This window comes from Saccoglossus kowalevskii, chromosome 6 (genome assembly GCF_978046115.1).
Source record: "Saccoglossus kowalevskii chromosome 6, keSacKowa6.1, whole genome shotgun sequence".
NCBI classification, from domain to species: domain Eukaryota; kingdom Metazoa; phylum Hemichordata; class Enteropneusta; family Harrimaniidae; genus Saccoglossus; species Saccoglossus kowalevskii.
Window position 1 is genome coordinate 17,957,163 of NC_140646.1, and position 13,838 is coordinate 17,971,000.

At 37.8% G+C, this 13,838-nt stretch overlaps 1 protein-coding gene across 1 annotated transcript; it reads right to left on the reverse strand.

Moving 5' to 3' along the window:
* Window positions 1–33: 33 nt before the first annotated feature.
* Window positions 34–13,049, reverse strand: LOC102809256 (NFX1-type zinc finger-containing protein 1-like). Its single transcript, XM_085500137.1, has 6 exons — window positions 12,974–13,049; window positions 12,177–12,277; window positions 3,683–9,885; window positions 2,881–2,994; window positions 2,585–2,656; window positions 34–2,463 (listed from the first exon to the last, which is right to left on the reverse strand). The coding sequence occupies exons 3-6, from the start codon at window positions 9,857–9,859 to the stop codon at window positions 2,374–2,376; spliced, it is 6,453 nt and encodes a 2,150-aa protein (XP_085356263.1). The 5' UTR covers window positions 9,860–9,885; window positions 12,177–12,277; window positions 12,974–13,049; the 3' UTR covers window positions 34–2,373.
* Window positions 13,050–13,838: the final 789 nt, after the last annotated feature.

The window sequence follows — 13,838 nt, forward strand, 5'->3', positions numbered from 1 at the left end:
CATAAGCCCCATTTTCGCACAATGTTGGCAACATACAGTTGAAAGCACTTTTATTTTTTATAAATAACTTGGTAAACAATGAAATCTGAATGTTACAACGTTCACACATTTTACTAATCAAAAGCTGACATATTGTGCCGTTATGAGTTATTGTTTATCTTCATTACAATAAATACTGGCCTGGATTTCGAGAGGAGTGTAGTAAACACAACTAACCTAGGAAGAACGCAATGTCAGCAAATAACGCCGAATTAGCGGTGTGATAAATACTATGTCAAATCAAAGTAAACTTGAAGTTCGCTTGAACACCGTAGTAACACGGGTAAAATAGTCGTCCAATAAACTTCAAAAGAGGGAATATTTTGATCACAAACAACATGAAAGCCTGTTAGGGCCATATTAGTTCAGGAAAAATAAATATTATCACGAAATCACGAGATACTGTACCGAGATCACGAGATACTATCACGAGATCACGAAATACTATCACGAGATCACGAGATACTATCACGAGATCACGAGATACTATCACTATCAGTATATAGAAATCACTTTTCCTGGCAGCAATGTCCGCGAGATGAGTGGAATTTGCAGTAATACATTTTTTAAATCTAATTTCTCAAAATTTAAAGAGAACTTAGAAAAAGTTCCTTGCTCTATCTTAAACTTACAAGTTCAACATATTTTTAAAGACACAACTGTAAATTGTAATTAACTTCACTCGAAAAGAACAATCCGGAAAAAAACGAATAACACAATATATAAACCAAAACAATCTATTATTGTATTTCACAATAGACTCAGTAATGGACAAGGAAAACAAGTTAGTTGGAATGCAATATATAAAATAATTAAAAAAAAAACCTCCAGAAATTTGACACTAATGGCGTTCATATCTTACCATGGAGATCAGAACTGTTACTTAAATGACTGGTTTATGAATACGAGCGGGAAAATAGTTTAGTATAGTTTAAAGACTGCTGAAAAGACTGAAACATCATATGTACCAATCAAGAATTGAATAATAATGGTCATTGTGTTCTATATGGGCCCCAGGACAACATATATAGCATAAAATACAATGTTTGTTCACAGAAAATTTCAAAACATGCTGCTCTGTGGTTGTATTGTAAAGATTTACATGTCATTATACAACAAATATTTCCTAATGAAAAAAAAACAAAAAAAAAAAAACGAAAAATCTAATGGTTGTTAAAAGTTATTGTAACCTCAAAAATGCACATGATAAATATATTTAAAAATGGCCAATTATCGCCACGGACAGTTATTATAATTTCAATTTATTACATGCTTCACGCATGATTTGCTTAAAGAGGGAGGGATGTCACATGCGCACGCGCGGGAATTGAGTCCCAAGCGATGATAACAACACACGCTAAAAACGCAAAGGCTCATGGGTATACCCTTGTTTGTAAACAACGACACGCCATGGCCATTTGACGTATGCGCAGACGACGACGCTCTCGCTTCAAATAGTTATGAAATGGTATAAACTTGAAAACAACAGCCTACAATGGTTCACGGTCGTCAAACCCCGCCAACGCATGCAAACGTTGTACTCGAAAATCGAACATGCAGCACGACCACACTGCCTTGAAAGTATACATCACTTTTTGTGCATTTAGTATTTATCCAATATTTACATACTATAACAACAATTTTAATTCATAGTGATAAAACCGGAAATTTGATAGTTGAAAATAAAACCACATCACTTCTGGTAACAAATATTACTTTTAAAAAAGCAAAAAAATAATTCACATAATTATATCAAAGAAAACTTAAAACAAGCATAGGCTGACGTATTGGAGGTACATGAAGCGAAATTAAGGAATATTTAAAATTATTTCAAACATTCCCTACCTACTGTTACAAATAGTATCACATGGGGGTGGGGTTGATTTGAGCGGATAGAGAAATGTTTACTAGAACGAAATACACAGCACACCATTGAATCAATAACAAATATACGTAATTATAAACACTTAAAAACAAACGAACGCGCAGTATAATATTCTATACAGACGCTCTTATTCTCTACCCTATCTTACTGTCTTTGATTCGCACAATGCCAATGATGGCAAATCAGCCTACATACTGACAAGTTGATGTGGGCCGTCAGCGGTGAAATAAGAAGGATGGTCGGTGTTGCTTCACTTTCCATTTATCACAAATCGCCTATGCCAAATGTTAAGTACTTCACTAGTATTACATTGTCTGCGTACGCTGTATATGCACAGAAAATCTGCATTCTTCGCGTTCAAGACACTTCCTTGTGTGGCATTATTACATATCCATCTATTAAATCTGGACGCGTTGAATTAGTCTTGGTTAAATTAGGAGCACATCTACTTAATAATATATTCTCCGCCGTTTTGATGGGCGCCCTGGTGATGAATCTGGTCTTTTCATGAAACTCCTAGGAGACGGTTGTTCCGATGTCTACAGGATGAGAAACATACATACAGAAACACATAAATACCTTTGAAACATAAATCGCCAGAATAGATAGGCAGGCAAACACACGGACTTACATACATATTCATTTTTTTTATCTACATACCAATCTGCGTGCTGTTGGGGACCAGAAATGTGGATCTGATCGTGTTCTTGTTGACGTTGACGGCGCATGTCCCTGCAATATAATATAAAACAATGCATCCATATGTGAGTGTTTCAATAAATATAGACAAACACTCGAACAGACGCTGTGTTAGTTGACTGTTGAATTTTACTCAAACGTCGAGTATTATCATTCAATAAGCGTCTAATTATAAATGAATTTTAAAGTCAAGTAAGACAGTTCTTTGTTTCCTGTTATCTGGCAACAGTTTTGTTAGAGACAGATCTGTGACATACCCAGCTTTGATTTGATGTAGATGCTGACGAATCATTTTTCAAATCCCCTAGAAGATATACTCTATTTTGGATAGTCGTTTGATGCTTAGTTTGGGGTTCATATTCAGGATCGACCTGTAAACAAAATAAAAGAACTTATGAAGTTGTAGCTAGATGACGAGTAAAATGGAGCTAGGAGCTATAACAAGGGATTGCTTTTGTGACCTTGTTATCAAATCTACGTGCTGTGAAGAAAATGGGTGGTTTTGTATCATTAGTATTTATTGACAACTAAAAAATACGAACAAGAGTTTTTTTGTAGGGCTTAAATTATTAAAGCGTCAATAGATATCTTACGAATATTTCCTTGTAAATATAACCACATTAAGATGGCCAAATATTAATATATACACATTGCATGGGCAAAGTAACATAACATGCGATGCGGAAGCTAATGGTCCAAATAGACGACAACTGTTACAAATTGACACAAATGTCATTAGTCATTACAGCTACTGTCGCTTTATTTTGTCAACACGCACATTATCAATATGTTTGACATGTTTTCCATTCAGTCGTATATAGTTTGTGTCAATCTAGTTATACTATGATGAAAAACGAAATATGAAACACAAACCACACAAATATTTAAAATATTACTAAAGATGCAAGTCGTTGATCGCACCACTATATTTTAGAATTTTAATTGAGACCAATTCCAAGACTTTCATTCAATTCCTTTACTGGATCAGTTTACTGGATAACTGTGCAATATGAATAATCAGCGATTAAATGAGAATGTAGTCACCGTGTATACACTTACCATGCTTCCCCCTGTGTCACGTGGTTCAGCTTCCTGTGTACACTTGGGACACTTTGATATTGGTAACGTAGAAGCATCCTCCACTGATGTTTGTCTGCAGGGATTGAAGAGAAAATGTCCTTCAGAGCATTTGTACCAATCTCCCATTACTAAGGACTTGTATTGATCGGTGGATGTACAATTCATTCTAGAAGGTATGTATAGAGCCCCCAGAAGCTCGTGATGTCGTTGTTTTAGGTGAGTGAGAACAGTGCTTCTTGCAAAAGTATCCAAACCAGTGTTATCCCACAGTTCTGTAAGTCGATGTTGCAGGTTGTCACAGGTTTTATAATTTAAAAACGGACTTTTCGATTCCATAAAATCCCGATGTAGTTCTCTTTCGGTTAATAGCACATCAGCATAGAATATACTACTCTTCCATAATAGATCGTGAATATGGTTATCAGGGTTGAATACAGTGTTCATACAGTTTGGGTCGCGAGTATGTTCTTGTGAATCCAGTGTCACAATGGAAGACTTAGCTTTCAAGATTTTGGTCAGTAAACTGTTTACAACCTCTTCCATATCTCGTAGATGATATTCATATTTAGTATATAATGTGTCGTTATCTTTGTTGGTTACTCTAGGCAGTAAAGGTAGAACTTTGGCAACCTGCAGTTGAGCAATAGCAAGTTGTCTGTACTGCATGATGTTTTGTTCAATCAAGCATATTTTTTGTAGCGTACTTGCGGAATGAAGACGTATCTTCAGCTCTTTTTGGTAGCGTGTGGGAACCACTGATACCATCAATTGGTGCACTTGTTTTCTTGCTGCTTCGATGAAAAAGCCCTCTGTGTAACCATTCAAAATGTCCTTCACTTTCTTAATATCCTCACGGTTTTGCCAAATAATATTGTTATATCTTTTATTATTTATAGCTTTGTGACACCTAGGACATACTTTAATTCCCACAGGAACGGGACAGTTTGAGCCAGCAGACAATCTACCAGACATCCAGCTGTCTAGATCGGTAACTTCAAATATATGGCCACAGTTCAGCTGAATAAAATGAATGTTTTTTCTGTTGATCTTACCAAAAAAGGCAGCTGCAGTTTGAAGTACATTAGGGTTACATTTCCAACAAGCATCTGGGCATGATTCACCGCATAAACCAGCACATCGGTGACCACATCTCAATGTAAGTCGACATGGATGATCACAAGCTGGCCTATCACATAGTTCACTACACTGTTTAGTGCACTTGTAATGTTTACATGACCAGGAACATCGCCTTATGCACTGTTCTTTGTTTCGCTTGTGTTCACACGTGTAGGTGTGGCTAGCAGAACATTTAAATGGAACTTTATCACATGATTCAAAGGATGTGTGCCCACAGATAAGCAATACCCCACACTGATTGGTGCAACGTGCATGACTGCCTACAGCTTTACATATTCCACAGCAACTAGTACATCTATGACCACAATTAAGAATTATATCACATTGAAATGGGCATATAATTTTGTCACAGCATTTCATATGGACAACATGTCCACACTCCAGTTGTCTTGTAACCATTTCAACACACACAGTAGAACACAATTCGTGGCATAGCTGTTGACACAAGTGACCACATGATAGACGTTTTGGACAATCACTCCTGCAATCTGGGTGTGAACCATTTTCTGTACATTTGCCACAATAACCTCCACACATGTGACCACATGACAGTCTGTTCATGCATTTCATTCTGCATAATGGATGCGATGCTTGTCTTTTGCATTCATCACAAAAACCTTCACACCTATGATTGCATGGAAGCATTTCTTTACACATCCTTCTACACACCCGATGAGATTCATTTGTTGTACATTCACCGCAATATCCATTACACTTATGACCACATGGAAGCATTTCTTTACAAATTTCTCTGCACACCTGATGTAATCCATTTGCTGTACATTCACCACAGCATCCTTGACATTTATGACTACATGATAGAACCTGTTGACACTCCATTGTGCAAGTTTTTTCCCAACATGGTCTATACTTCTCATGCATACAGGACCTGTCATGCAATACCCTGATTTCACACTTTGTTGGACACTCCATACTACACAACTTCGGGCACTTATGGCCACATGCTAAGGACAGTGGGCAAGGAATTTTGCAATCAAACTCTTGAGGATCTTGACAGCACTTCATATCTTGCATATGACCACAACTGGGGACAATCTTCTCTACTATTGTGTTACATTCTTTTGAGCAGGTTTCCGAACAAGTCAAAGTGCATGCATGTCCACAAGGCAGTGTTTTAGAACATTGCTCTTTGCATTTGAATTTCTTCTGGTTAAGGTGGCAAGGAACCAATTGGGTGTGTTGACAATCTGGTATTGTTTTTTCAACTGGTACCATACAGTCATTGAATACATCAACATAGCAGGGTAGAATTTGCGTGTGTTTACAGGTCGGAATCATCTTTTGAACCTTCACTTTGCAATCTCCACACTCTTGAAAACAATAGTAATGACACCCATGCCCATTAGGACACTTTCGTGGACAAGGTTCTTTGCACTGCTGGTTCTTATGCTCATGGTCATCTGGGTGACAATGACGTTTACATACATGCCCACAATCCTTACGAAATTCGCATGGAAGATGACATCCTCCATCAGGGACAGCTTCAAAGTCTTTTCCACATGTAACATTGATCCTTTGTATTGGATGGTTTCCACATTGTAGTTGAAGCGATGAACCAATGTTACCAGTAGTCTCTAAATCACTTACTATTATTTTCCATAATTCAGACTCTGCTGCAAGTAGCTTGAAATTCCCAATGCAGTAGAAACCCATACGAGCTCTACTGAGTGCCACACATACCCTGTTTGCAGTACTAAGAAAACCTATCTTTCCCGTGGTATTACTACGAACCAATGATAGCAAAACAATGCAGTTCTCTTCTCCTTGGAAATTATCAACAGGACATACTCGCACATTATGGTAATCATGTTGCTTCATCAGTTTCCTGAACTCCAACAGCTGAGCTGTGTACATGGTGAGTATTGTTATTTGAGAAGGGTTGTATCCTTGCTGTAAGAAGTAGTGACATAGAGCAATAAGGAATTCAGCTTCATGACTATTTGAACGACTTTTTGTTTCTTCCATAAACTCCTCTTCTTTGTCATGTTTTATGAAGAAGATATTCTGGTTAACACCTCTGATGTTTTCATAGTCTTTGACTGAATCATGATTTGCAAGATTGGTGTAAAAGTGTTTCATCAATTCTGCAATCTCAGGTCTCATCCGATGCTGAAGGCTTAGTTGTTCATGATGTAAATTATTTCTAACCAAACGCTCAAAGAGAGAAATTTCCAAATTATAAATCTTTGCTAATTTGTACACTATGGGATTCGGTCGCAGCTGTTGATGATCACCAATAAGAATTAAGTGCTGACATCCAGATGAAAGAGTTGTTACTATGTGAGACTCAAGAACTTCAGCGGCTTCCTCAACAATTACTATTTTGGGACGTATATGCTGTAGGATAGATCGATATTTTGCAGCACCTGTTGTTGTCATTCCAATTATTTGTGCAGCCTTCAGAATTCTCAAATCTTCTTCTGTGCGGAATTCTCTTCGCCTCAGAGCTAGTTCTTCAAATTTATATAACATTTTATTCAGTTCACTTGATTTATTTATATACCATTTGTTATACCAATAGCGACATAGTTGCCAGCGTTCTTCCAGCCCTAAAGCCCACACATCTTTGATACGAATAGCCTTCTCCTCTTCCATTGAAGTAGTAGTTTGTATTAGTATGTCAATGTGACGTTTTGATGAACATTGTTTACCTCTGTTATATTGTTTATAATCGTTGTTTCTTCTCTGTCTTTCTACAAACTTATATGTAGAGTCATTGGTATCAGTATGTTGCTGCCCCATGGTTAGGTCTTGTGTCCAATCGCCCTCTAGATATCTCTGATCGGCAAGGAAGTCTGTTTCAAACTCAACAAGAATTCTATTATCATCTTCATCATCGTCATTTTCTATTGCTGCAGCAAGTTTTGTAGAATCAGAGTTTGGATATTCCATGTGCATTTGCTTGCTATTTGTTGCGTCTCTTATTTTCTCCATTAACCAATAATCCAAAATGGACTGCTCATCATTCAGTTGCCATCTGGACTTTCCAGGTTTTACCGTCAGAAGGCTATGTCGGTGTTGTTGGGGTACACACAAATTCTGACAATAAATCATGCAGGATGGATTAAATCTGTGTTTTTCAGTCCACGTCAGAATGCGCTCCTGATATTCCTTCAACTCTCTTAAAATTAAACGACCAACAACTCCACCCTTTTTTCTTTTCTCAGAGATCAAAGACTTTTCTAATGCTTCACTTTTGCTTCGGCCTCCAACACGGACAATTTCAGTTCCTTGGAATTTGTTGATACCTTCTAAAAATTGGTCAAGGGCGTGGTTTGTATAGCATACTATGAGTATTGGTGATGGAGCTGGCGGATTCATTGTACCAGACCACACTTTATGATTGTCAAGTAGTATCTTGACAATTTCAAGGCCAATGTAAGTTTTCCCTGTACCAGGTGGCCCTTGAATTATTGCAAGCTCCTTGGTAAGGGCAGTTTTTAGAGCCTGCAGTTGAGATTCATCGAGACCTAATTCTCTTGATGTTGGCCAAGAGCTAGTGTCCAAAACAGGTGCAGAGATACTTCGAGATTTAGTTACATTATCATTACATAATTTATATGTTACATCTTCAGAGTTGATATATGCTGGAATTCTCACCTCTTTCTCACACTCAACAAGATATTCTCTGAAGGGCAGGGAATTGGTATTCAAATCTTGAAGGCCTTCAAGAACATATCTGTATGATTCAAAGTAAGCATTTGATTCTACCATTTTATAAGGCTGGTCAGGGAGTTCGTAAATAACATCTTCTAGTGAATGAAACTTCAAGGCTAAAAATCCCGATTCAAGTTGCTTAGGTTCTCTGTGCGCTACTGTAGCAAAGTGTGCAGTGTTGAAGTTGTCTTTAGAAAGACATACTAATGAACCATATATTAAACGTTTGCTACTTTTCCATCTTATACGCTTGAGGCATCCATTGTGGAACTGAACCATATGACATATCCCGTCAAAGTCCCTACACATAGGACTTAATATGAACACCTCTTCATAAACTCGAATATCGGTCAGCCTACTGTGTTTTTTTCTGGGGTGTGACTGTTGAGAAAGATATTCCTGGATTCCCTTTCTCAAGGGTTGAATAAAATCTTCCCGCAGAAGACGAAAATGAACATCTAGATAATGTTCCGTGTCTCGGAATGGTCCAATGGCAATATTTGGCCGTAAAAATGGTTCGACATTGGCCCTTATGTCACTGGATGTGGGAAACACTGAAATGGATCTGAAATTTTCTGGTGGGTGCCATGATTGATGATCCTCAGACAGTTGCTCACTCTCTGGTTGTGTTTGACCTGTTCGGACATCTGCCATCACCTGGCTTCTGTCTTCTTGCAAAGCGTGGATCTCCTGAATTACAACCGGATCTATCACTACACCTGATTCACTTGTCGATGTAGATTTTGCAATTACATTAAGAAGATCGACTGCAGAAGCTATTTCCAAGAACTTTGTAGGCATGATGTTTAGGATTGCCTTTAAGAGTGTTAGAATATGTCTGATCATAGCTTCTGATTTGTTGTCAAATATGCCTCTCATAACATATATGTATATAGTTGAAAGTTCTCGGGAAATGAACGTAAATAACCTAGATTCAATAATTGTGTTTAGTAAATGTATCTGATTTTGTGGGGCAAATGTACATCTGCTTGCTTTCCCAAGTACTTGTAGTAGTAAAAATAAGTCTTGGGTTGTCTTCCCGGTATCCTTTAACATGTTTTGCAGACGCTTTGTATCCTGGGTTAACGATATCACAATGTCCTTTGGTTCTTCTAGAAGCAACTTTTCTAAATCATGTGTAGTGTTTTCTTTCATCGGCTGTCGTTTATGTCTTCCTATGTTATTGTGGTGCCTACTGGTATCATTCCTACGTGGCAAAGCAGAACGCATTGCAGTCTGTGGTCCATGTTGCGAATGATTCATTTTCCGTTTTGTTCCCCTTCCAGTTAAAGCCACTCTGCAAACTGAAGCATCAATTGATGGTTGCTGCCTTGTATTCATATTTCAACTACAAAAATAATAACAATCTGAAAAGTAGAATTAGAAATTATATCATTGGTTGCAAATAATATTCCAATTAATATTTTTATAACCATCGACCGGTATTTTACTAGAGTTGGTTCGATGCCATATGGTTACTCAAATACAACAGGACAAACCACCATTGTCGCGAGATAAAATGAAACATAACACAGTGATTTTGTTATAAGGAACATTTTCGAATCGTCGTACAAAGTATCCCTTGTTATTAATACTGTGGTAGGACTGAATTTCAAATTATATATATATATATGTTACATTGTACGCTGCACTTCTCAAAGTATAACCCCCATAGAGACTGATATAATATAACGATGGCAGACAATTTTAACTCCCTCGCAATAAAAATTGTATTATATAACGTGTGCGTGCGTATTCTATATTTATTGTAAACTAAACAGAGAGAATAATCAAAACACACATAAGGTCACACATTTAATTAACAATTAATATTATTAATGTTAAAATCTTATTTTTCTACACCTAAGGGACTAAGGGTATGTGAATATTTCATTGTCTCATTTAGGGCGTTTGATATTGTATTTATTTAAAAAATGGTACATAGATTTGCCTGACACAGGGAAGTTTAGACTCGATTTCCAGTCTCTGTCCCACGCGTATATTGTTTGCCGTTCGTATTTGGTATACTGCCCTCAACGGTATTGTGTTATTATACACGGGAACAAAATCGTCAGAAGTCACAGTGTCGCAGCTGCAAGCGACTGGAGCCGAGTCTGGGGGACCTAACACACATACCGATATTGAGTGAACATTTGTTTGTACAAATACAGAATGTCGAGGTTATTTTATCGATAGTTGCCATGGTGTTAAAATCACTTTGTATTTCCCGTAATCAATGACGTGAGCGTTGTTCCACTAACACAGAATCACTCAAAACGTGACGCAAATATTCTCAGAAAAATGTACTCATTCTTTCACTGAACATACACTGAAAATCGCCATCTTTATTTATATGAGACCCATATCTCGCGCATGCGAGCGCGACAACTACCGCACCTTAAAACACAAACGTCACATGTATTTTATCGATAGTTGTCATGGTGTTAAAATCACATTCTGTATTTCCCGTAATCAATGACGCGAGCATCGTTCCACTAACACAGAGTGACTTAAAACGTGACGCAATTATTCTCAGAAAAATGTACTCATTCTTTGGGGGGGGGCAAGGGTTATTTTCGTTCAACGTAATTGCAATATTTTTTTGTTCGTACTACGTAAATTGAAAAAATAAATTCCGTAATTCTGTAATCACAGGCTAGACGTACAACGTAATCGATCAAATATTTTTTTCGTACACTGTAAAAATGTGTCATTTTTCTCGGTACGTACAAGGATTTACATCCAAATAAAAAAATCGTAAAGAATAATCCAGGGAAATTACATTATAGAAACTGTAAAACGACTAGATGATAAAATTCACTACAAAATTGAATGTCAAGACGTAAAAGGCCCTCTAACCGAATGAAGAGCATTACGAGGGTAATATGCGCATGCGTCTCTTCACACGGCGCAGCAATGGCGGAGAATTTGAGCCGGAGAGCTCTTCGGACCATTCAATGTTCCATTTTTTAACACTGTAAACTGTAAAAACGAATTTTTTTCCCTTGTAAATTGTAAAACGCCCTTTTTATTTCCCGTAAAACCGTACCAGCTACCCCCCTTGCCTCCCCTCTTCTTTCACTGAACATACACTGTTATTGACGAGCATGCGCATTCCAGACAGCAGTTTAAATTTGCGCTTGAAGAACCCCATAGAGGTAAAGAAATCGTATATGGCGGTCTCGGCAAAGCAGTGATGGGTGCGACGTTGTCTCAGTTCCTTAACTAAGGTGTTTATGTTTTCCAGCGTACTCATATTTTCAAAATGGTACGATCTACAATGCACTGTAGTGTAATTAATATATATACTGTAAAATGACTAATTTTCACTGGGTTTAAATATCGCTGATTTACCATTTCAGACATATTTAGTGGGTTTTAAATTTACAGTTTTATCATTTAGATAATGTGTTCTATGCTAAATTTTACATATTCGCTGGGTTTTAATTTAGCGCATTTTCCAGTCAGCGAAATGAGCAAAATTAAAACCCAGTGAATAATTAAGCCTTTTACAGTACCACGACATCATTCATCATGTGAAAATACGTTGTTGTAATTCGCCCCAAACACTACCCATACAAACTAATTAATTCGCTGTGTATAATAAAATAATATTCCGGATAATTTGATGGTCCAAAGCAACAATGAGGGCACGAACCTGTGAAGTGAAGTCTTCTGGGTGGATTTTGACACAGTATAGTGTATTGACATACGGGATATCAGTGGTCCGCACGCCGCAACATCAGCGTCAGTCGTCACCTGTACATAATGTGGGTAAAGGTGTATAGCTGTGACTGAAGGTGACGCACTTTTAAGAACTCATTATATATGCACTACATGTATACGCCAGAGGCAGAGTAACAGTAGTGCAGCTGCAAGAGACTGGAACCGAGTCTAAGGGACCTGATACGTAAACACAAACGTCACATGTATTGTTTTGATAGTTGCCATGGTGTTACAATCGCATACTGTATTTCCAGTAATCAATGACGCGAGCGTCGGTCCACTAACAGAGGGTCTCTCAAAACGTGACGCAAATATTCTCAGAAAAATGTACTCATTGTTTCACTGAACATACACTGTTCTTGACGAGCAAGCGCATTCCAGACAGCAGTTTAAATATGCGCTTAGTATCACGCCCTGAAACCCATATTTTCAAAATGGTATGATCCACATTGCACTGTAGTACACGGGCGGTTGTTGGGAAATATATCCGAAAATATCGATATAATTCATGTGAAAATACGTTGATGTGATTTGCCCGAAACACTACCCTAAACACACTAATTAATACGTTGATGTGATTTCCCGTAACACTACTGTACATGACACACTAATTAATACGTTGATGTGATTTACCCCAAACACCATCCAAACACACTAATTAATATTTGTGTATAATAAAATAATATTCTTAATAATTTGATGGTCCAAAACAACAAAGAGGACACGAACTTGTAAAGTGAATTCTCGACGGATTTTGACACAGTATAGTGTATTCGATACGCACGTAGCAACGTCAGCGTCACCTGTGGAGCTTATGAGTAAATATGTATAGCTGTGACTGAATGCAGCTCACTTCTAAGAACTCATTACATTACATATGCACTAATATGATGTCATAGCTGATACCCCGATAACAATGCCCGTGCCTGTCGTAACTGGTCTCTAGAAGCTATTGACAAAGTGGCGAGTAAGTTGCAGCCTGTCGCACTGTGCGCGTTTTACTCGGTAATATGAGTTTCATAGAAAAAGCTTTGTATAGCTCCCCAGATCTAATATCACCTCTGCGCTCAGATATATTGCGCAATCCATGGCGTATATCACGCTCGTGTACATATGGAGTGTATTGCGCAAAATCGGCGGTGGTTTATTGCTAATATATTATGCCAACTTCATTTTAACAAATGTAATTCTGAGACAACAACAACAATAACAACAACAACAACAACAACAACAACAACAGCGATAACAGCCACTTTCCCGCCACATGCCATGACCATACAACCATACTTTGTTATGAGCTACTCATACACACCGTCGAGGTGGGAGGGGGTGGGGTGGGCTATCCGATTTAGCTCGAGACAAATACAAATAACTGACCACTGAATCTCGGGGTGGGGGTGGGGTTTACAATTGACAGTATAACAATCGCCAGGTTACAGGTCAGGCCGGAGGGATCAGAGTAACCCAAGTCGCGTGATCTATGTATTTACGTGATTGGAAATCGTTAAGTTGACTCGAGCATCCAATGAATGATTACTCACCCCGGGGGCACGCGATAGTTTGAATAAAAGCTGTATAAATAAGAGCTCATATT

Excerpts from the sequence above, each read along its gene's own strand:
- LOC102809256 (XM_085500137.1), bottom strand. The coding sequence starts at position 9,859 with ATGAATACAAGGCAGCAACCATCAATTGATGCTTCAGTTTGCAGAGTG. Across the intron at positions 2,995-3,682 it reads GTGACACAGGGGGAAGCATG|GTCGATCCTGAATATGAACC; the intron begins GTAAGTGTATAC and ends TTTTGTTTACAG. Across the intron at positions 2,657-2,880 it reads CTACATCAAATCAAAGCTGG|GGACATGCGCCGTCAACGTC; the intron begins GTATGTCACAGA and ends ATTATATTGCAG.